Source organism: Odontesthes bonariensis, chromosome 17 (assembly GCF_027942865.1).
Source record: "Odontesthes bonariensis isolate fOdoBon6 chromosome 17, fOdoBon6.hap1, whole genome shotgun sequence".
NCBI classification, from domain to species: Eukaryota; Metazoa; Chordata; class Actinopteri; order Atheriniformes; family Atherinopsidae; genus Odontesthes; species Odontesthes bonariensis.
In genome coordinates this window covers 4863288-4886115 of record NC_134522.1, presented here as the reverse complement: position 1 = coordinate 4886115, position 22828 = coordinate 4863288, and the positions used below count along the sequence as shown (strand labels likewise).

The 22828-nt window shown below is 39.0% G+C and overlaps 1 protein-coding gene across 1 annotated transcript; it reads right to left on the bottom strand.

Moving 5' to 3' along the window:
• Window positions 1-74: 74 nt before the first annotated feature.
• LOC142366835 (calpain-1 catalytic subunit-like) lies at window positions 75-21224 on the bottom strand. Its single transcript, XM_075448821.1, has 22 exons — window positions 21136-21224; window positions 15741-15993; window positions 14948-15017; window positions 14722-14840; window positions 14185-14318; window positions 13921-14095; window positions 11729-11803; window positions 11280-11365; window positions 10405-10479; window positions 10141-10301; window positions 8952-9106; window positions 7826-7837; window positions 7517-7725; window positions 7377-7416; window positions 7232-7300; window positions 5985-6042; window positions 5820-5881; window positions 5588-5656; window positions 5409-5487; window positions 2516-2632; window positions 2328-2380; window positions 75-1381 (listed from the first exon to the last, which is right to left on the bottom strand). Exons 2-22 carry the CDS (start codon window positions 15972-15974, stop codon window positions 1355-1357), a joined length of 2079 nt encoding a protein of 692 aa, XP_075304936.1. The 5' UTR covers window positions 15975-15993; window positions 21136-21224; the 3' UTR covers window positions 75-1354.
• Window positions 21225-22828: the final 1604 nt, after the last annotated feature.

Sequence of the window (22828 nt, the reverse complement as noted above, 5' to 3'; positions counted from 1 at the left end):
TTTTCACAAGTTTATTTCTTTTCCTTATTTTATTGAAATATGTAATGGGTAACATGGTTTTACTATTTAAAAAAAAAACATCAAATCTGAGATCTTATATTTGGATTCACTGATGCTCAGAGTGATGAGATGAAGTACATTTTACATATAATTAGGGCTGGGCGAGTTGACTCGTCATTATCGCGTTAACTTGTTAATTATTTAACGCAGATAAATATTTTATCGCGCATTAACGCAGGTGTTATTATTTATTTCATTTTGTAAAAGTCTATTGCTGTCTGAACCGGAAAAGAATTTAATCGGCGGATCCACCAAACATGGAGAAGGGTACGGAACTTTTACTCGGCCATTTTCATTTTAAAGTTCTTCCAGACGGCGGAGTCGACAGAACCAAAGTCATCTGTAAACTCTGCCAATATGCCGCCCATTGATTGGATGCGAGACTCCGGTTCTTTTCACAGATGTTTATTAACGCCACATCAACACCGTAGAACTAAATGTTCGAGTAAACAAAGTAAAAGACGACATTAGTTGTAATTTTGAAAAGAAATAGCATTCTTAGCTTAAGTAATAATCAGAGTAGTACTGGCCACTTTAGCTGCTTCTCAACCAACGGCAGAGTCATTCCCCAGAGGCAATCTGCAGGGTTAGAACTAGGATTATTTAACTTCCACTTCTCCTCTGTATCACATTCACACAGTTACAGCAAACACCACGAAGCATGGAGTAATAAAATAAGAATAAACTAGCGGGTAACATCACCGCTACAGGTGAGAAGCTAACGGAGCTAACCGGCGCTACTTCCTGTTTTACTTGTTTCAACATAAAAGCACTTATTTCAAAATAAATTGAAAAAACTCCTGTATTTACAGCCAAGTTGAATTGTGTTCTCAGCGTAGTAGTTCCAGTCTAAAATATCACTTAAAGGCAAAACACACAACTGATAGCAGCAAGTCATTCAAGGAAACAGACAGTGGAGCGAGGCTTCTACATAAAAACTACAGAAAGATGCTGATGTTAAAAGTGTGTTTGCACAACAAATGTTATGGCACTTTCATTCATATGGCAGCACATTTAAAATAAAGCTAAATGCTAAAAGCTATACACTACTTTTGGATTCATTTTTCGATTTTGCGTACAATGTGATTAATCAGGGAAATCATGTGATTAACTAGATTAAAAATTTTAATCCTTGCCCAGCCCTACAAATAATACAAAAAAAAGTATCACAGTTTGTACGATCAAGGTTTAACATGCAGATTTTCAGATGACTGATTATGAGTGGGCGTCACTTTGATTTTAACATCGTCTCCTGTTGGTCCAGATGAAAACTGCGTCCATCTTCTGGGCAGAGTTAACTGTACATTGAAATGTACAGCCACTGAAAACAGAGGCAGCTTATTAATGCAGCTCATACATTATAACATCTGTTATACTGCATATCTGTCAAGTTTTACAGCTTCGGTTTCGACCTTGTTTTTAAGTTTATTTGTCTCGAAATGTTCTGTTTAGAGCTTCTACTCACTTTGGTTTATCGGGGTTTTAGTGTTATCATTGTTTTATTTTTACTCCTGTTTGGTATTCAGTTAATTTTGTCCTGTTTCCACATTCTGTGTCTTCATGTTTCATAAAGCCTGATCTCTTGTTCCTCAGGGTTCTGTGCTTGGCCCGATTCTTTTCACTTTATACATGCTTCCATTAACATTATTAGACGGAATGGAATAAATCTTCACCTCTATGCTGATGATACTTAACTGTACTTATCCATGAAACCAATCAGATCCTCAGACAACAAGCATGTCTTAGAGACATAAAGACCTAAATAACTGAATTTTCTGCTTCTAAATTTAGAAAAACAACTAAAGTTGTTCTCTTTGGACCATTTATTAGTTATATAGTTATTTTACATGGTATTTTCTCAGCTTCTAGTCCTACAGTGAGGAACCTTTGGAGTTATTTCTGACCAGGATCTGTTCTTTAACTCGCATATAAAACAGGTTTCAAGGACTGCCTTCTTTCAGCTTTGTAATATTGTTAAAATCTGGAACATCCTGTCTCAGAGTGATGCAGGAAAAACTGCTCAATGCATTTGTTACGTTAAGACTGGACTACTGTAGTTCTTTATCGTTGGGCTGTCTCACAAATTCTCTGAAAAGCCTTCAGCTGATCCAAAATGCTGCAGCCAGAGTTCTGATGAGAACTGACAGCAGAGATCATATTTGTCCAGTTAAAAGACAAGTTGCTGCATTTTGAACTATTCATACAGGAGGTCTGTCAATTGTCTTCAGCAGTGGTTTGTAAAAAGGTTTATAGACGGTCAGCATTACCTCATTTTCCTGAAGCTTCATGGCTTTTCCATCGGATAACTTTTTGAAGACTTCTGTTGAGAAAAAAACATGCTTCTTTATGATGTGTCAGGCTAAATTAGCATTTTCAAATGTCCAGTATGATATAATTCACGTGTTGGGCAGCCCGTATGTACACATCTGCTTTTGTCCCCTTTCACTTCACTTACTCTTCATGCAGTCCAGGCGAAGGATGAGGCTGATGAAGCTCTCCAGGGTCATGTGACCAGCGGCGTCGCCGTAACGCGCAGCCATCAGGTTTAGCATGCCATCACTGACATTCATTTCTGACCAACACACAGTAACACAGTTGGTATAGATGGAGATACACAAACTCAGGCTTGTGAATAAATTAACCTGGGCTCTTATTTATTTATTTTTTGTACAAATCTACCTCTTTGATATGTAGAATTTAGTTTGTTTGCTGCTGAGAACCCTTTTCAAGCCCATCAAGGTGAGTTTGGACTGCGCTTTGACCCTTTAAGTGTTGATGTTTTATTGAAGAAAACAGACACCTAGATTTCAAAAGGTTGCAGCTTAAGTGTTTGGAGATGAAGGGAAACTTTATGAAGACAACTTCTGCTGAACATTGGATTTTAAACACATTTCCACATGGTTTTCTTTCCTTTTCTGAATTCATGTACATAACTATGAATTAAGTTCTTTTTCATGATTTTGTCATTTTATCCACATTAATAACAATGGAATCTGGTAGGTGCCAGTTTGTAAATGATGTTTACTGGAGTTGATTATGGTGTTGCACAGGGTTCTAGATCTGGACCGGTTTAGTTCTTTATCACCAGAAAATATTAAATACTTTTCTGCTATTTATTCATGAAACCAGAGGAAAACACTTACTGAGTCTCCAGGTTTGTCTAAAGCCCTATTGGGACGGGACTAGTTTAATGGGGGGACCTGGGGTAAAGTAATAATAACCGGGAAATCTAGTCCCGTCCGAACGCGCCATGACAGTAAAGATAGCGGAGTATGTCGGTAAACTTTGCCGAGAATTCTACCTCCTGTGAAACGGTCCGGAGTATCTACCATAGGTAATACTAATCCCGTGCGAATGCGACCTTCGGTAATAAGTACGGAATATGTCGTCACATCCTTTTAAAGAGAGAAACAATTAGGTGTAAAATAGAAAATTACACTTAAGTTTCGTTGTGCAATCCCTTTTTTAAACTATACTTTACATTCAGGTAAAATAAGTATCCTGAGCAAAACTTTTGGTGAACAGTACTTACAATACGTTTTAGTAATACTTATCATTCAGGTAAACAAACAAAAAAGTCTTCTGCGTTTGTATACAATAATTTTGGAGCAGAATGCTTTATATTCAAGAAAACTCCTCCCATGTTAGATGAATATTACAGGGATTTCTTGTCCCGTCCGAATTGGTCATTTCTTCTCCCTGGCGTCGTCTGGTTAACCAACATTACCATACGTCCCCCCATTGAACTAGTCCTGTCCGAATAGGGCTTAAGAGACATAAAAGGCTGGAGGTAATTTTCTATGTTTGAATTCAGATAAAACTGGTCTACCTATTTATCTAATCACATCGCAGGAGATGATACAGCTGTGCATGTACAGGGTTCAGATGGATGGCTGTTTTTACGACAGTGGCGTTTCATCCCACAACTGTAGGGGGAGAAAAAGCCGAAAAACTACAGAAGTTCACTGTTAAGAGTGTTTTTTTTATATATATTTTTCTTCTTTTTTTTTTTGTTCAAGCATTTTGGTTTCAGTGGAGGTAATTGTGTGGAAAAACTTTAATAAACGGATTTGTTTGTTGGCAAATGATACATTTTCAACTTCTCTTGGATGCAAAAATTACAATAAAGTCAAGTGCAGGTTGACAAATATAAGTTTTATGATAAATGTCTGATTATAGCTGTATACTAATCTATTCTGCCTGTAGGCTTCCGGTTTAATTTAATATTATTATTTTTTTTTAAATAAATTTTTTAATTGATATAATAAAACAGGGAATCTCGTATTCTGGTCAGTTCGGGCAGTGGGGGATCCTGCAGGTTTAAAGGGTTATTTGAGGGTTCAAACTTGGTTTTCGGGTAAGGTTTAGACATTGATTTGTAATAGTTGAGGCTAGGGAATGTTATGTTTATGCATTTGGCAGATGCTTTTTTCCAAAGCGACTTATATATATATATATATGACGATAAAACATGACAGCCAACATCAAAGCTAACAATAAGCTACGTAGAAGGAAACCACCAGTCACGCTCTGTCAGAGGTGACAGTGTAGAGATAGAAGTGCAGTAGAGGGTGTAGGGAAGTACAGGGTAAGTGCTAGGATAGGAGATGCTCTCTGAAGAGCTGGCACCCAGGCTAAAGGGCGGTTTATGTTCGGAAACCAGGTCGTCTGCGTGTGTGTCGCAGTTAACGCAGACATGCCCCCCCCCCCCTTACGCAGACACTCTGGTGCACCTCCCCAAAATTGTAACTCACCGCAGACAGTGCCGCAGATATCGTCGCAGGGAGGAGAGAAAGGAGGCCTCTGATTGGTCAACTCTACATCCGCTCTACACTATGCGTATTTCCGGTTTGCTAACCGGCTAATGGTGACGCTAACCGTGCTAACCGTGACGATTCTTTCGCCTCTCTGCCAGCTCCAGTAGTAGCAATATTTCTTCTATTTCTAGATCGATCAGCTGCATCTCAATCAAAGTGCGCATTCGTCCAGTCGCCATTGTTGTTGAATGACCTCCGTAACCGGAAGAGAAACACGCCACCCACCACACCCACAATCCTAGCTTGTTCGTGATTGTCCCTCTTGTGTTGTGGCGTGGAATTAACATAGCGCAGACCGCGCTTCAAAATTGGGCATAAATCAAAAATAACTGCGTCATGTCTGCGACACACTGCTGCGAGAGTATACACGGCCCTTAAAGGGTAGCCAGTGGAGCTCAACGAACAGAGGGGTGACGTGTGCTCTTTTAGGGTAATTGAAGACAACACGCTCCACTGCGTCAATGTTACCAATGTATCGTGTAGAAAACTTACTGTTTAATATACCAACTTGTTAAAGAATCCAGTGCGTACCTGAAGCTGTGAATGCGTTCCTCAGCTCGCTCATTGACAGAATCCCAGTTTTTGATACATCAGTGAGGAAGAAAATGTCCTATTGTAAGAAGAAAACACCAAAAATAAGCAGGAAAAAGTGGCTTCAAGTCCATAATCTGATATATTGCTCATATTTAAGCTTGACTTGCTCTCTTTACCTCGTATTTCACAATCTTGTTCCACAGATGCACAAATTCTTCGCTGTTGAGCTTCCCTGTGATTGATGTCTTTTTAAACGCACTGTTAAAGTAACACAACTGCACTTTCCTTGACGTGGTTATCAGTTATAAAACTGATCTGTGTGTGTTGTATAAACGAGGTGGCAGGTTTGCCTTTATAAACACTCTATGGAGCCAGTGTGTGTGTCAAATGCAAGCTGCAGCAGGATACATCCATCAGAGCGACCATGCTGCGACACGCATCGATGCTGAAGCCTCCAGATTTCAAGTCTCCTAAAACAAACCACAGGAATTACATCAGCAGTGTATCAATCCAACACAGCACCTAAAAAGCTGAGCTCTAGGTCTGTAGCTTGTTAGTAATTACAGTCCAAACCTTTCAGGATGTTGTCATTTAGAAGCTTCTGGAGCTGCTTGGCATCCACCTCTTCGTACTGAAAAATTTGTAATTCGGTTAATAAATGGAACGGCATTTCTCATGCAAATATACCCAGCACACAATATCGCACTGTAAAATTTAACAAGTTGGCTTCACTTAAGTGTTCAAACTCTTTTCCTCTAAAGAATGTTTTGAATCTTGAGTACAATTAACTTGCAAGGCTGAAATAACTTAATAAATCTGAGCATTTTGTACAAACATAAATGTTATTAAAGTTGAAACGCAGGGTTGTTTGGGGTAATGCCCACAAGTGCACAAATGAAGTGGTCTTTCAGATTGTGTCATTGGCTCAGCTTTTCACCGATTGGTTGATCATCGGGCTGCGAAGATCGTATTCCAAAAGATGGTGCCTTAAACTGGAAGTAGCAAATCTGGTACTTTGATACGATATCAAAGCTACGATACAGATCGTTTATTAACTCAACGAACCAGGAGATCTTAAGTTCTCTGTCACTGATTTATCTGCTTCAAGTATAGCAGCTCTTTATAGTTTGAACAAAAAGCTTGACTGCACAGCTAGCTGCATTTAGGCCGTAGTGCTGACTGCAAGTTAAGCTAGCTGCTAACACAGTTAGCCTTCCCCACTTCTGGTCTCTTTTGTTGTGATAAAGGCCTCCCATTTTCCAATCTGTAAAACCGCCCCCTCATTCCCATAATGAGTCAGAAATGCGTCCAGAAATGTAAAAACAGCAACAGGTAAATGTTACAAGAAACATGCAAATAAATGGGCAAGTGGAAATAAATATACGGAGAAAATGTGAAGGGGAAATGGTTGAGTGAAATATTTTGGAGATATCAGATCAATAAGATGTCAAGGAAAATAATAGACTTAAACACAGGAATAACAAAGAAATAAACAAATAACTCCAATAACAAATGTTTTAAAAAATCTAAAATTGAATTGGTAAAATAATTGAATACCGACATTAACACTAGCTGGAATAAATGCTTTTGAAAATTAAAGCAGAATAGTTTGTTTATCTCACGTTTTATACAGTTACTTTTGCATAAATCGATTTGTAGTCATTCATTATATCCATTTTATCGCATTTATCTATCTAACCATCTGAATGTGGATGTATTTATTTCAGATTATGACGGTGTCAGTCCTCCATAGATCTGAACTGAATTCAGTGTGAATATTAATTTAATTCTCAAACTGTTATGGACTTGTTGAAACTGACCTTGTCTGAGTGCTGACGGAAGAAATTCTTCTTATTTTCATCCTCCTGTCTGTTCTTGATCTCCTTGACCTGTAAATGAAAGGCAATAAAGTTTAATAAAACCTGAACAACAGCATCAATTATCGTATTATAAATTGTTACGTACCTTTCCAACTTTCTCGTGTTTATGATCACCAGAATTCTCACTGCAGAGAGAGATTTGTATCTTTATACCTTTATGCATCATGTTTTGTAAATTTGGCTAAAATGCATCCGTGATATTTCGTGCAGAGAGCGTGAGCATACTAGCAATGGGTCTCTGTCCTGGAGTGGATGGTCAGGATGAAGGAGGCCGTCTCGTTGGGATTGAAGGTGGACGGGACGATCAGGTATTCTCCGGGCTTCAGAAAGAGGAGCTCCATCACCTCACGTGCGTTCAAGTAGGTTTTAGTCAGGGCGACAGGCGCTTGGAACTTGAAAAATGAGGCGGGGAACTTCCCGTTCTGTTCCTTATGCTGCAGTAACACGCAGATATTTCAGTTTTCTAACATCATGAAAAAAAAATGATGGAATATGTGCGCTGGGAATAAACGCAAAGATAAAATAGATTCTTACTTGTTTTGTCAACTTGAAGGTAATCGGTAGCAATTTGTCCACGTTGGAGACAAAAAAAAGACAAAAATGGACTTTAATAAACGATTATTAATTCAAATAATTGTACTTAATCACATATACAATCTTTTATGGAAAAACAGAATCACTCTTGCTATCCAGCTCTTGTCCAGCTCATAGATGATTTTTAAATTAAAGTTTTGTTTTTCTAGCCAGAGGTGAAATGTCCCTCCTGAGCTTCTGTAGCTCGAATTAACCCTTAGCTCCGCCTACTCCACCTGCCAGGATATTTATAGGACAGGCTAAGTAGCCTTTTTTTTGTCTCATTGTGGGTCTTGGAGCTCGTTGTGGCTGCGACTGGCAGCTTATGATTTTCTGAGCTGAAGTCAAACTGCTCACTTCTGATTTTTGGTGTTTTGATGTTTCAGGCTTTTTCTAAATAGTTCCTGGAGTGTTTTTTTTTTTTTTTTGAGCTTCTGTTGTATCTGCTGACATTAATTTCTGTTTCAAAGTGTTCCTCTGATTAACCGTTACCATCGTATTCATCGATTAAGAGCTAACCGAGTAGGAGACTGATCAGCCATTTTCAATTAAATCTATTTTCATTACCTGCAGAGTAATATCGTTACTACTTTTTCTAATGTGTGTGGAATGGGTGGAGGCTGTGAGTACTCAACGCCAGGAGGTATTTCTCTTCAGTCTTTAGCCACCTTCAACCAGTTCCTGCCTTTTAATTCTTGGGAAAATTTGTCTTAATAGCATAGATTCTATTATAATAAGTTATTTTAACGCATCGTGATAAATAGAACATGCTTTCAATTTTCTTTTGTTGTTGTTTTTGTGTGCGCAGGAAAGTCTGAGTGATCCTGTGGATCTTTAGGGGGCCCTTTAGAGTCTTTTTGTCGGTGGTTTGGTCCCAAACGGTTAAAACTCTTTGGCTAATGACCTGTAATTACCTTTCAGCGTTATTTATTTTTTCGAGTGTTCTGGAATTAAATCTTTAATGATGACATTTGACTTGACCTGTTGCACAAGTCTTCATGGTCTAAAACTGACGGTGGCAGTCCTGGCCCACTGAATGAATGACATAGCTTAAGTACCCTACATCATAAACGGACACAACCTTTACCTTAAATATCGAGAACCCAATGTGGAGGTTTTTCACCAGGCGTCTGTTCCTCTTGTCAGGTTTTTGCATGAGAGTAACCAGGATGTTTTTCGTTTTGGTATTTGAAGAGTCACTGGTAATCTTGATCCGATACTGTGGATTAGTCCAGAAACTGTCTGAAATGCAAACAGAGACCAAGTTTATTTAAATAATTCAATTATTAATGTGTAATTATCAACATATTGTAAACGTTTTACTTCTTACAGATGTGCATGAAGTTGTGTAAGCTGATGTTTTAAAATGAGAGGCAGAAGATTGACGTAAAAATCCTCGGCTTAGACACCGATATGCAGATTGGGATCATATTGCTTATGCTTAGGTTCCTTTTTACAGGGTTTATTTTTAGGTCAAACGGGACAGTTTTCAGTAGGACTCCTTTCAGAGGAACAATCATCTCCAGAGAACATTGTTCAGGAAGACGATGATCCGCCAAAGTCTGCCTGAACTCTGTTGACAAAATGCGGCAGCAACGGGTTGCTCGAGTAATCGATGGAATACTAGAGTATCTAGTAGTTTCCCATTTCCATAGTCTAGTCTGTAGTAGTGTTTTTGTGGTCTATTGTTAAAAGGACACTCCCAAAACACAAAGTAGCCACAAATTAATTTTGCCCTCTTTACCTAAACCTTTCGAAAGAGTTTCTCACATAATTTATTCTTTGGAGACACTCACTGGGGTTACATGGCACTGAAAGGATCGGATTATTGGCTGATGGTTCGCCCAGGGCGTAAATCTAACCAGGACCGCCTCTGGATGGACCTCTAGCCACATCTCACATCTGAATCGGAGGCTTTAACCTCTCCTATAGGAGAACCAAGCACACCATCTTTGAAATCATGGACAATCCATAATGAACAGAGAAATCCAGCGGTGGAATATCTCCGTCATTGTCCACATGGACACCTAAGTACCATACATGGTTAGTGAAGATCTTATTGAGGTAACTGAGATGGTTTCATTATTATTGTAGCATTTAACTTTTTATATTGCATCTAATTTTGGTTTATTTTGTAGGTTACAGTCCAAGTGTGAAAGCTATGAAATTCCAGTTTTCTCCTCATTCAGTCAGACCTCTATCAAAACAGTTTTCACACAACATCACACTTTAATAAATATAGAAAGGTCTAACGTCCTATATAATTATATGAATACCTCTGTTATTCAAGGAGCCTCCGGCCGTGGTTCCTGCAACCCATCGGCCCTCGTACGTGCACATCTTCCAGTGACTGGAGGACTTAACATCAAGGAAGTCTGGGTGCAGGCCACAGATGTCAAAGTCTGTGTAAAATTTGCATAAATCTTCCAGGGTAATCCTGTTGAAATCACATAATCTTTCCTATGAACGTTTCTTGGGGAAAAACAAAACAAGTTTAATTTAGCCAAAGTAGATTTTCATGTAAGACTAAATTTGCTTACCAAAACTCTCCATCATCATTCACTGAATTGCACTTTTCACGTTCCTCATGGCTCACAGTTTGCCACAAAGAGGACCTAGAGGGCAGTTTGTAAAAGATGAGACATCTTGCATATCTTCAAGATCTGTATTCTAGACTACAAAACCAGTTTAAAATGAGCAAATACGGGGTTAACATTATCCAAATGACCTCTTTATGCGTTACCTGCAATCAACAAGGCACTAATTGAGAGATCATACTTCTTCTTAATAACTCCGGCTGTGTTAACCCATTGATTTCAGCTAAAGGTTTGGCTATGTTCACACTGCAGGTCACATTATAATTTAAATGCTACAGCCATCAGACTCGGGTGTGAACAGTCTATGGCCCTGAACAGAATTTAATTGAGAATTTGAATTGGCTCTGTAAGTGTGAATTGGACTGATTATGAATTTAATTAATTGGATTTGATTGTATTATGATCACAATAAATTGGACAGTATTATTGAGATTACATTTATTTTGATTAGGCACTATATAAATAAATTTAATTTAATTAATGTCATGCTGCATTTATAGTCTCACTTCAGTGACATAAAAGTTGAATGAAATGTGATTTTTGACCATTTCGACTGCGGTCGCTTTGAAAAACATCGAATCTGTATCCGATTTGGACCACATATGAAAGTGGCCTGGCTAGGATCTGAAAAAAAAATCGGATTTGTGCTGTTCAGACTGTTATAAGAAGAATTGGATATGGGTCACAAATGGGCCAAAAATTGTCAGGAATTGGACCACTTTTGCCTGCAGTGTGAATGTAGCCTTTTTGTGTGACATACAGCTCAACAAGAAAGTTCAACTTCATTTATTTTTTGTCAGAGTGTGAGTTGTTCTCACCGATCACTCCAGTCTCCGTTCCACTCTCCTTTGCCCCAGGGGTTCCACAGACGCACCAGGCATACAGGTTTCCCTTGGCTCGTTACCTGACCAGCAATCATCACCAGAATTTTCACTATGCTTCAAATTTGTGCTTAAATTACAATGTTTCAGCTACGCTGAGAGAACACATCAAGATGTTTAATCTGTCCTAAAGAAATCGCTGTTCCGCTGCCTGATGTAGTCCCAGATCTCACTCTAAGATGGACTCAGGATTGCATATTAATTTAAGTTGATAGCTTAAATTCACCTAAATAAGATCTAAAAATCCTGTGAATGTGCACTTAGAAACCATAAACTCACCAAGACAGATCTTGGAAAAACCAAACGACTGCAGCATTTGTTGGTATTATAAGTATTATCAGTGCAGGAGCAATATTTCTAGATTTATCCATTCAAAGGGTAATCACCTGACTGAAACCCGTCACTGTGTAGGAGTGGCCTTGGACCAGTCCGTTCGGCATTACACTGTTGTCAGAGGTTTCCTGAAAGTCAAAGACACGAACCATTACAAAAAGTTGTCTGGTCACGGATGATGGAAGTGATAGAAAGTGTTAGATAATTATATAAATGCAATGCAGTTTTAGTGTCGTGGACAGAAAACCAGACTGTCCAACAAATCCTCATAACTCGGGTTGGAAACCGTTTGGTTATTGTCAACTCTAATTCTTATGACCAAATATTAATAGGATTTGCATATAATAATTGGAAATGTGGTAAAAGAGCTAGAGACCATTGGAATCCCTTAATTTGAATGCAAACTGGTCACATAAACCCAACATATTGTAGCGTATTGGGGTACGGATGGATGGAGTTCCCATAATGCTCTGCAGGTTGTGGTGTAATAAGTGTCTTTTAATTGTGTTTGAACATGCTATAACTTGTTGTTAGTTCAGTTTGCAATGTTAATTGTGGTTGGATTGCTATTTTAAATATTTTTGATGTTGTTAGGATAGTACCGTGAGTTAGAGTTGTATTCATTTTCATGACATACCCATTCTGCAATTAATAATTGCCTGGAGTACCTGGAAACTAAAGGAACATTACTTTAAGGGGCAAAAAAGCTGGGTGTGCTTGAACTAACACGACTGTAATCCAGGACACCAAAATTTGTTGCAGATACAAAAGAAACGTACCACTGAAATATTGCGTTTGAACAAAGTAAACATTGTTTTTCTGTTAAAAACAAACAAACAACAACAAAAAAAAGATTTCTTTAAACATGTTTCTGTGCTTGTTTGGATGCTAAGCTGCTGGAAGGACTTTTGCTGGTAAATTGGTGCAGTTAACTGAGCTTTCCAAAGCCAGAGTAATGCCTGAAATAAGACCCCAAATCTAGATTCTAGATTGAATAACAGACGTCTAGGATGCAGAGCAGGAACAAAATGGAGAAAAAGGAGGAGGAAGTTTAAACCATTCATCATGGGATCAAATGGGAGATATCACTGATGGATAAAATGGACGAGCTTGGAGTCCTGATGAGGACACGGCAGGAATATCAGGCAGAGACCTGGCTGCAGGAACAGCTCTGACAGCTCTCTGCTCAGCTTTAAGACTATCCGGGCAGACAGAGACTGCAGACAGAGCGGTAAAAGGAAAGGAGGAGGATCACAGAGCTGCTTAACAACAGATGCTGTAATCCTGGACATGTCACTGAGAAGGAGCGTCGCTGCACCCCAGATGTTGAACTGCTGGCTGTGAGCTTCTGTCCATGTTGTCTGCTGAGAGAGTTCACCTGAGTTACCTGTTGACGCTGTGTGTGACATCATCAGCTAAGTTGTTGCTAAGCTACAGAAACAACACCCCAACCCACTGATGGAGCCCTCTGAAGGTTTCTACCACACCTTCCTCTCTGCTGCACTTCAACTTTCTGCATGTTTGTCAGCTGATTTATATTCTAATCCATGATCTATCTATAACAACAGCTGATCTTTAATGTAGACTGTAGCAATATATATATATTTTTCCTTCTCGGATAAATAAAGTGCAATTAAACCGAATAGAATATTTTTTTGTGACTATAAGTGTCCATGAGACCAGGTTGGATTTCGACTCGGTCCTGCACCCTGTTATAATTTCTCCACTTTTTAAGAAATCAGGTTGTTTTTCCTGCTGGGAAGCAATGAATTGGCTACATTGTGTTTTGAAAACTGTCGTCCTTCCAGTAACGACTCCATGTACTGTTTCTTTAATATGAGACCTCATGCATTTATCCCCACAACCATTAGAGAACAGCCAAAAAAGCATCGATTAATATGAAGGTAGCATAGTAAAAAGAATGTATTTTAGCCCTAAGTATATGATCTTCCAGGCAGTTTTGATTTCTAACCCTAATTGATTTGCCTGGACTCAAGCTGGAAGAGAGAAATTTGTTTTAATAATTTGTTTCAACTTGTCTCAAAGTTGACTGTTGGTCGACGCACCCTGTTCTTGGTGGTGGTTTACCTCTGAGATGCGTAATCAAGGCGTCGGTGTAAAGGATGCTTTTATAGGAATCACTTTTTCAGCATTCTTTTCATGTTTTAGCCAGTGTTCAATTTACAGCATCTTTCTAAAAATAGCCCTCATAAATCTCATAAAACAACTTAAAATGTGCCCTCACCCCGTTCTGGGTACCACAGCTCATGAGTGTGCCGGAGGCTCCAGCTCTGCACAACAACTCCCACAGTTCTGAAGGTGGTTTGGACAGCTGGATGCTCATGTAGACGCCACCAGTGAAGTCCCTCATAGCTTCTGAAGGAGTCCCCGAGATCATGTCGGTGTAGGAACCACAAACCCTGACACAAGTGAACATATTATCTTTTGCATATGCACCATAAACATAAACAATGTGCTTTTTTTTTTTTCTTTTTCTTTTTAAACATACTTGGCATAGGCTTTCTCCAGCAGAGCAGGCCAGAGCTCATTTTCATCTTTGGAGTTAACGAAGATCAGTCGGCCGTTGACTGTTGGCAGCTTGTCATCAATAACAACATCCACCCACTTTCCAAATCTCCAAAACTAAATGAAAAATGAAAGAAATATGAAGTACAACACAACACTGACCATTGGAGGCCTCACATTAGCAAGGTGTAGCCTACTTTCTTTATGTCACAACATGACACTCAGCTCAACTCTTAAGTTTTAGGTCCAAATGCGGACAACGGTTTTCACTTTTGGATTTATAGTATTTTCCTTCATTGTGATCCAAGTAGATTTTAAAGCTCTTTGGAGTCAAAGAGCTAAAATCAGGTAAAATGCATCATAACACGACATAAAGGACTGAAACCACCATAATCCAAAATAAATAATACACTTTCGCTTACGCCAAAGTGTAGAAGCAGTGTGTGAAAAACCACATGCACTTATGTGTTTGGTGCACTCTGCCTCTTAAAAACAGTAACGCAGTGTACTTGGCGTTTACCCTGAAATGAAACAGTCCACAGTAATTCTCATCAAATGTTTGCTCCATTGGAACAACTTGTTCGAGGATGTGTTTCTGGAATGTCAGCGCTCCGATAGACGCGAGAAACCAACAGTTTCCTGTAAAGTAAATGAATAAAAATAATTCAGATGGTTTAGAAAATCAATTGAAAAGGTTCATTTAATGTGCTAAACACAAAAATATCAGGATGATAAATTGAACCTACCGATTATTCCCTGACCAAAATCAAACCTGGAGACGCCATCAACCACAAAGCGTGGATTGGACACTATTTTCTGAGAAAGAGATTATCAGCTACAATTTGTGAATTCATGCAACTTTATTTAACATATTCATTGAAATAATAAATGATTTATGTAATCATTTTCCCAGTTAAAGGCGGCAAAGAGGAGATCCTCCAGGCAGGACTTCCAGGATCTATGCTCTGGGAGTAGCATTCAGCAGTCAAATTAATTCTAAATCCCCAAAATGTGGCTTTTTAATTTGAAAAAAATAAGGTTTTCTGTTCCTTTAGTGCAGCACAACAAGGATTTGAGCTATACTGTGAAGGAAATAAATGACAGACCTTTATAGAAATGATCAGAGATTCTTTCATTTCATCTGAAATTATATTATTTTTTTTTTCTACCCAAAATATGCTTAATTTGCACAATAATAGAGTAAAACTGATCAAAAAGACTATACTTCAGTTTTTGTTATGAGCCTTTATGATATTTGTCATCTCTAAAGTTATTTGACAGCAGATATTTTGTCATTTGTTATGTCACATTAACGGTTTAAATGATTGAGTAATTCTTGAGATCTGGTTTAAAAAAGGAAAAAACAAGAGTCTCAGGTTTTAATGTGGTGCTATAAGCTCTCGAACCTCTTTTGGAAGAACTTACAACCACTAAAAATAACTGTAAGTAGCTTCAAACTGCAGCTAATTGAGTATTCGCTTAAACGGTAAAGAATTATTGTGATTCTGGATCTAATCTCAGCTGTTTCAAAGCACTTACCGCTGGTCTCAGCCACTCCACTCGGGCCAGGTCGAGGCTCGGTATCCCCGGACCGATGGACTTACTGTCAGGGGGGAACATGTCGTCGAGGTATCTAACTCCTTTGATGATGCAGAAGTCTTTCAGCTGCTTGTAGTCTTGTTTGAGGAACTTGTTGGGGTTTGTAATGCTCCCATAACCGTTTAGTTTCTGACGGGTCTCGATGATGTTCAGACACGCCCCGGGGGGAGGCATCGCTGCAGTGTTTTTAGCTCTGATTATGCAGATTTTACATGGAAATGTTAGATTTTCATGCATAAAGTACATCTTCATGTACTGCACTTCAAAGTATTCCTAACAGTAGTAAACATTTTTTTTAAATAAGGCTGATAGACTTTTTTTTTTTTTAATCATTTTTGGAGCCAAAAATGATAAAAAAAATAACAGTACGCCACTCTAATGATACAGACTTTCCTCTCTGGAAGCAGTAGCAGACAGAAACTCACATTTATCTTGTTCTTATGATACGAAATCAATCATTGATTACTGAGAAAATAATTTTTTTTAAACTTGAACAGGAGTTTTAGATGTTTAACAGAAATTGAACCTAATGCTGTTAAAGTTAGAACTACTAGAAGCTGTTTCATAAGACGTTTAAATGAGCCACATTTAAGGATTCAACAATGAAATCACAAATTCTGGTTTATATCCCGGAAATAACTGGTCAGAGACAGATGTTAACAGTGAATGCTCCTGTCGCCACTCTATTAATGGATTATTAGTTGGTACTTTATGAAAGTCCCATAGTCATACAACATTGTTTCAAACATTTCTTTCTCCCTTTTGGTTGTTTCTTTTCATTTCATGCTCAGTTTTCCATCACATGAAGCTATCATGAAGTGAGTTATGTCATCAGCGTATCGAATTAATGATTCATTCCATTTTTAGCACATTAATGAATGTGTTTTTTGATTGTTACGTAGGGAGGAGCTCATGATATTAGGTTTCCATTGAGGTTATATTGCTTTTGGTATCGAAAAACGTAATTTGCTTTCATCTCAGCTGACTCAAGTTTTTGTCCTATTAAAATAAAAATGGATCCTCCCACGAAACTTAAATGCAAACAGGAAAGTAAAAATGAAAGACAGGGAAAAGAAAAGGTCTAAATAAATGGGCTTGGCGAAACAAAGGGAAAATAATAAAGAATAAAATATAATAAGAACAAAAACTGAATTAAAACATATTGTAAAATATGAATGAAATGGATCATTCGTAAAGAATAAATATGTCAATATGATGTAAAGTAAAATAACACAGAAATAAATGCATCGATAACAAATAAAGAAAGAAATGTAAAGTATGAATATAACGACCTTGAATTAATGCATTTGAAAATTAAATAATTTATTTAACATTCTGTGTGATTACGATTGCAGAAATGAATCTTTATTGAATTTAACTTAAATTTGGTGTCATTTATAATCATATAAACATTTATTTCAGAATATGGCAGTTTTAGTCTTCCGCACAGTCTGTAAGAAAGAACATGCCCAAATTTATATAAAAAGTTGATTTTTCTGAAATTTCTCCAATGTGTTTTTAAAGCAATCGGTGCATGTTTTTGTTTAGATATCTAATCTAGTTATTTAAACCAACTTTAAAGATCGCAATCTGTCTACTTTTATTCCCACCTATGTTTCCGAAGGACTTTACAGACAGACGTTCTCATATCTTACTCAGGACTAGGCATGGGCCGGTATGAGATTCTGACTGTATGATAACCCAAGGTAAAAACTTCATGGTTTCACGGTATTATGATTACAGTTCTAAAATGTGTGTTTTGAATGTCTGTATTTTAAAAACAAGAAAAATAAAAAACTTTTCCAATGACCAGTCTTTTATTTTTAAACAATAGAACATGCTGGACATTAGTAAATATGTATTCAAATTGTATGTAAATATGTATTAAAAAATCTATCCTTTAACTACGGTGGCCGACACGTGCAAACAGAAAAACAAATCCATTTTCAACATTGCCCGCTGTTGTTATTTTTATTATCTTCATACTGTCGGAGCCATGCATTGAAATTTCATTCTGTAAACTTGTATATCTGAATGAAAAAAGTGCCTGAGCGCCGGCACCGCCGCCCCGACGTGGTCATCAACGCCGTCACGCGTGTCCCGCGTCCGTCCACCGGGCGGCGCATGCGACGAATCTCCCAAATCGCCTTCAGTCCACGACAGTACGACACGAGTGGCACGTGTTCAAAGTTGGAGCGATATCTCACCTTCCAGACAGGAGTTACCGTCACTTCCTGTTTTGTGGGGGCGGGGCTTTTAGCGACGGCAGAAATGTACCACACTAACGTGTCAAGCGCCGCTCCGTAATGATGCAGAAAAAATATGGTGCAGATCGGATGATGTCTCAGGGAGATATAGCTGTTTACATGATATAGGGGGCGCACTGGAGTCACACTCCAATATAATCCTATTGGACTCTATAGAGGTTAACAAAGGTCATTCATATCTAGTTTGGTGCAAATCGGATGATGCATGTGAGATTTAGAGCCGAACGTATGCAAACGGCGAGGGATTGGAATGTGCCATTCTGCCACGCCCACACTATTTTGTAGGTCCTGACAAGGACAAGACGCACAGGTGTGCTGAGTTTCATGATTGTCGGTGAAAGCATGGCTTGGGGCTGATGTTTTTAGTTGTTCTAGGGGGCGCTGTGGAGGCATTAGGCCACGCCCATCAAATATTGGACTGCACACCTGTTGGGGGGCGGATTAGGATCGATCCCAGTGAGTTTGGTGCATTTTGGCTCAAAACTGTAGAATTTAGAGCCAAACGTATGGTAACGGCGCGGTGTCTGACTTCACCAAGCCGCCACAGCCACGCCTTCAACTGAAAACTGTTGGTGCTTTAAAGCAAGTTAGACCAACTTGTTATCTGTATTCTGACACAAGATCATGATTAGGTGAAGGGGGCCAGAGATTGAGCTTTCCAAGTAAAAAAAAAAAAAGTGACTTCCTATTCTGAAGGGGGCGGAGCTTATATGACGTCAGCAGATGACCACGTAGGATCGACATGCATCCAACATGGATGACTCATACCAAGTTTGGTGCAGATTTAACTTTTAACGTGAAAGTTATAGCGTTTCGTTTACACTGGCGAGTACGCCAAGTTCGCCGCTTGGCCAAGCCCCCTAAACATGCTCAAAAACTCAAGATTTCTGATAACTTTTGTTCCCCCATCACTTAACTGCATACCGACCAAAGATGAAGGCCGTAGCTCAAAATCCCTAGGGCGTGAACATTTTTCTACGAGGTGTGTAAATATGAAAATTGGCCAAAATTTGCCCTTTGACCCAAAATGGCCGCCTCCTTGTACGTTTTAGAGTATACCTCCAAGAGACTTTTGTTCTTGATTTGAGGCGATCTACATACTGGACATACCGAGTTTCAGATCTCTACGATGTACGGTTCGGGCTATCTCACGTTAGGTGGCGCTGTAGAGCAGTTTGGCGACATTTGGTGAGTTTTCGAATACATTTAGGCCCCCCCATTTGCGATTCCGGGCGGAAAAGAGACGAGAATCACAAGAATAATAGTGAAATCCTGCAGATACAATAGGCCTTCGCAGCGCTTAGCTGCTCGGGCCTAATTAAAATAATAATAATAATAATAGTGAAATCCTGCAGATACAATAGGCCTTCGCAGCGCTTAGCTGCTCGGGCCTAAAAAAAACCCAAATCCAACAGTGAAACGCTGCAAGAGAAAAATGCTGCAATCACAAAAACGACCGGAGCATACGCGCTCCAAAACACATGCGAGTAGAGCTGTAACAAAATCCGGATTATCCGGTTTTCAACCCGGATAAATACGTCACCCGGGCAGACCGGAGGGTGGCATGCATTTGATACGCCTTAAAAAAATTTAAAAAAATAAAAAATGATGCGCCCAAGTCGAGCCACACGGCATTTCATTATGTCAACAAATGGCAGTTACAGCGCTCTTGCACCTTAGTCGTTAGACAAATGATGAAATATATATATCCCTCTTTAGTTGCCTACTAGGCTACAGTCATTCTCTCGCATGGTGTTCAGTCACGAACACACAGTCACACACTGAGTGAAACGAAACCTAACTCCCGCCCGTTTGTCACGAGCCCGTGAGTGAGCCATGCCCCCTACTGATCCGTCCTGACTTCCATCGGTTACTTACAGTGAGGGACGAATCCCCGCTGACTCGTACCACCTGGTTTCGTTTCATTTGACCAACTCGCAGCGAGTGGTCTGGGTGACTCACGGCCCGACAGCGAATCGAAACTTAAAAAGCTCCGAGTTGGCATGGATTCGCTACTTGCCCGTCTGACCGCTGAGTCACCCAGAGCCAGCGGTCAGACAGGATCCATGCCAACTCGGAGCTTTTTAAGTTTCGATTCTGTCTCGAGCGCCCAGTCGGCAGCAAGGATTCTCGTCAAGCCATCTGACTGCTGAAGCCTCTGTACCTCGCTACAGGCGGCGGCTACAGGCGGCGGCTACAGGCGGCAGCTACAGGCTCGGTTAGCGTGGCTTCATGCATCTTGTGCAGTCGTTGAAAAATAATCATTTAGTGATATAGGGAGGGCGAGATCATTCCATGTTGTTTACTTGTAGGTCTAAACTCAGCATTGCCTCTCCTAATGCTACCACATTTGTCGCTGTGTAAATGCACACACTAGCTGTTGTGTCTGGCTTTCAGATAAAATGGCATTGAATTATTACTTGATAAAAATAAATTAATGAAATTGTAGCCGTAGGCTGCTCTTTGATTTATCAAAATGAATTGATAAATGGGACAAAAAAAGGCGAGGCGCATAGCCACTAAACGGCAGAAAGGTTGTTTTTTTTTTTTTTTTTAATAAGTGATTCAGGTGGTCCGTATAACTCGAATCCCCTCTTCGAAATGATCCGATCAGCCCGGATTGCCCAAAAGATTCCAGTTAAGCATCTCTACATGCGAGAGAGAGAAATGCGCTGTAAAATTCCCTCTTTTGAAATGACTGTTAAAGTATGTCAAGTAGTAGTTTCAACCTTCCTTACTCCTTTGAACATAAGACATAAGTTTCACTTTTGAGTTTTTATGTTACACCTGTATTTTTGTTGTGATTTTTAGAGAATATGGACAAACTCGAGGGATAAAAGCCAAAAGTTTAAACTCTGAAATTGTTCTTATGTTTCCTCAGACGCTGAGAAATAGAAAGTTTAAGTGGACAGTTTAAAGTTTTACAAGAAAATGCATATTTGAACGTGCATTTTCAGAAAGGTTTTTCAAAAATGTCCATTATCAGCTCGGGAGATTTCCCGGTGACACTGATCGTTAACCTTTACCCTTTTGACAGCGAAACCTAAAACAGCAGAGGAAAATCTTACCTCGGAGAGAAAAGGTGTGCAGATCAGAGGAGGGTCGGTGCACAGAAGGCAGGCAGTGGAGGGATATTGAGGCTTAAATAGTGCCTGTGACTGCAGGTGCACGTGAGGTAACATGCCCCGAGGCTCTTTACCCAGAAAAACAAGTTTCCATTTCATTGGAAAGACTCTGCAGCCCTTTAACACCTGGAAGACTTGTTGGTACATCATCGACACAATGCTCCGTGTTGTTGGAAACAAGCTGCGGTCTAACTTAATTGAATTTAGACCGGTTTAGTTCAATCGATTTTATCATTATTTGTTTTTATTATTATTTTTTTTTTTTAATGGGATGTGTTTAAACATGAAGGGAGATTTATCTGTTGTGGTACAGTGAAGTGTATTCCTGGTGGTGTGCCAGCACTGTATTGGCATCTTGCACATATTGGGTTATGAAAGCATTGTCATACAACTCCTGTTAGAAATTCAGCAGTAATCAGCTGCAGCTTCTGACACATTTCTCAGGGCAACAGTAGCGATGATGACCAGAGTGACCCGTTCAATGGATAAATTAATATTCCAGGGGTAGCAGAATAAATCGTTGGCCAAGTTTTCCGCTCTTACCAGCTCCGTGAAAATCCCCGGTTATATGAGTATAAATTTGTTTTATATTTAAGAGTTCCTGGTTGTTTGGTTGCCAGTTTATCCTCATTGCTACGCCGACTGAAGGGGATTTCTTTCAATGAATCAATTGAGTTACTCCGTACACTCTAGTGCAGGGGTGGGCAATTAATTTCTTCAGGGGGCCGCATGAAAAATCTGAAATGTGTTGGAGGGCCGAACCAGCAATGACTCAAATTTAATATTGACTTATGTTTTCTCATTATATTTCTTTTTATATTTAAATCAGATTATTTTGGTAATAAATAAGAATATTTAAATATTTATAAACATGAACTAATTGTGGTTTAGGTTGAAGTGAGAATTAATTCTATCAAATTAATAGTTAATAATAAACAAACAAAGTCATCACATTTTAATTTTATTTTTAACTTGTTAATATCTTCACAACTGAAATGTTTTGTATCATGTAGAACAACTGATCAACTGTATACATGAACAATAAATGTTTTTAGTATTGGAAAGGCATGAAGGACCTGTAGTGCTGCAACTTGAATTAAAGGACTAAATAACACAAGTACCCCCAATCAGATTAAAATTAATGGGAAAAAGTACCACAAAGTACTTTAAACGACAAAACCTTAAAAAGAGGTACACACACAAAAGTAACAGCACTTTAGGTAACAATACAATAACTACAAAATGAAACTGGACTGACTTAAAACCTGTAAGAACTGACAAAGGATCAAAGTATTCTGACTATTGCAAAATCCTCTACTACAAACAAAGTACTCCACAACTGAAGTACTAAAAGGAATTTAAAGTGTCAAGTATCATGTTCAACAGTTTACTTCTTCAATGAGAAAAGTTCAGTCTGTCTTGCATTGAAATCTGGCTGAATGTCTGATGTGGCTATGCGCAGGACAGCTGCGAGGTGATCATCAGTTATGGAAGATCTGTATCTGGATTTGTTGAACTTCATCACAGAAAATGTCTGCTCGCATACATATGTAGATCCGAAGAGCACAAGGATCCTTTGAGCATGTCTCCTTAAGTGCAGAAAGTTCTCCTGTTTGAGTGAAGAGTAAAACTCAGG

Coding starts and splice junctions, on each gene's coding strand:
- LOC142366835 (XM_075448821.1), bottom strand. CDS start 15,974: ATGCCTCCCCCCGGGGCGTGTCTGAACATCATCGAGACCCGTCAGAAA. Junction 15,018..15,740: donor TGGAGTGGCTGAGACCAGCG/GTAAGTGCTTTG, acceptor TCTCTTTCTCAG/AAAATAGTGTCCAATCCACG. Junction 5,657..5,819: donor GCATGGTCGCTCTGATGGAT/GTATCCTGCTGC, acceptor GCGTTTAAAAAG/ACATCAATCACAGGGAAGCT.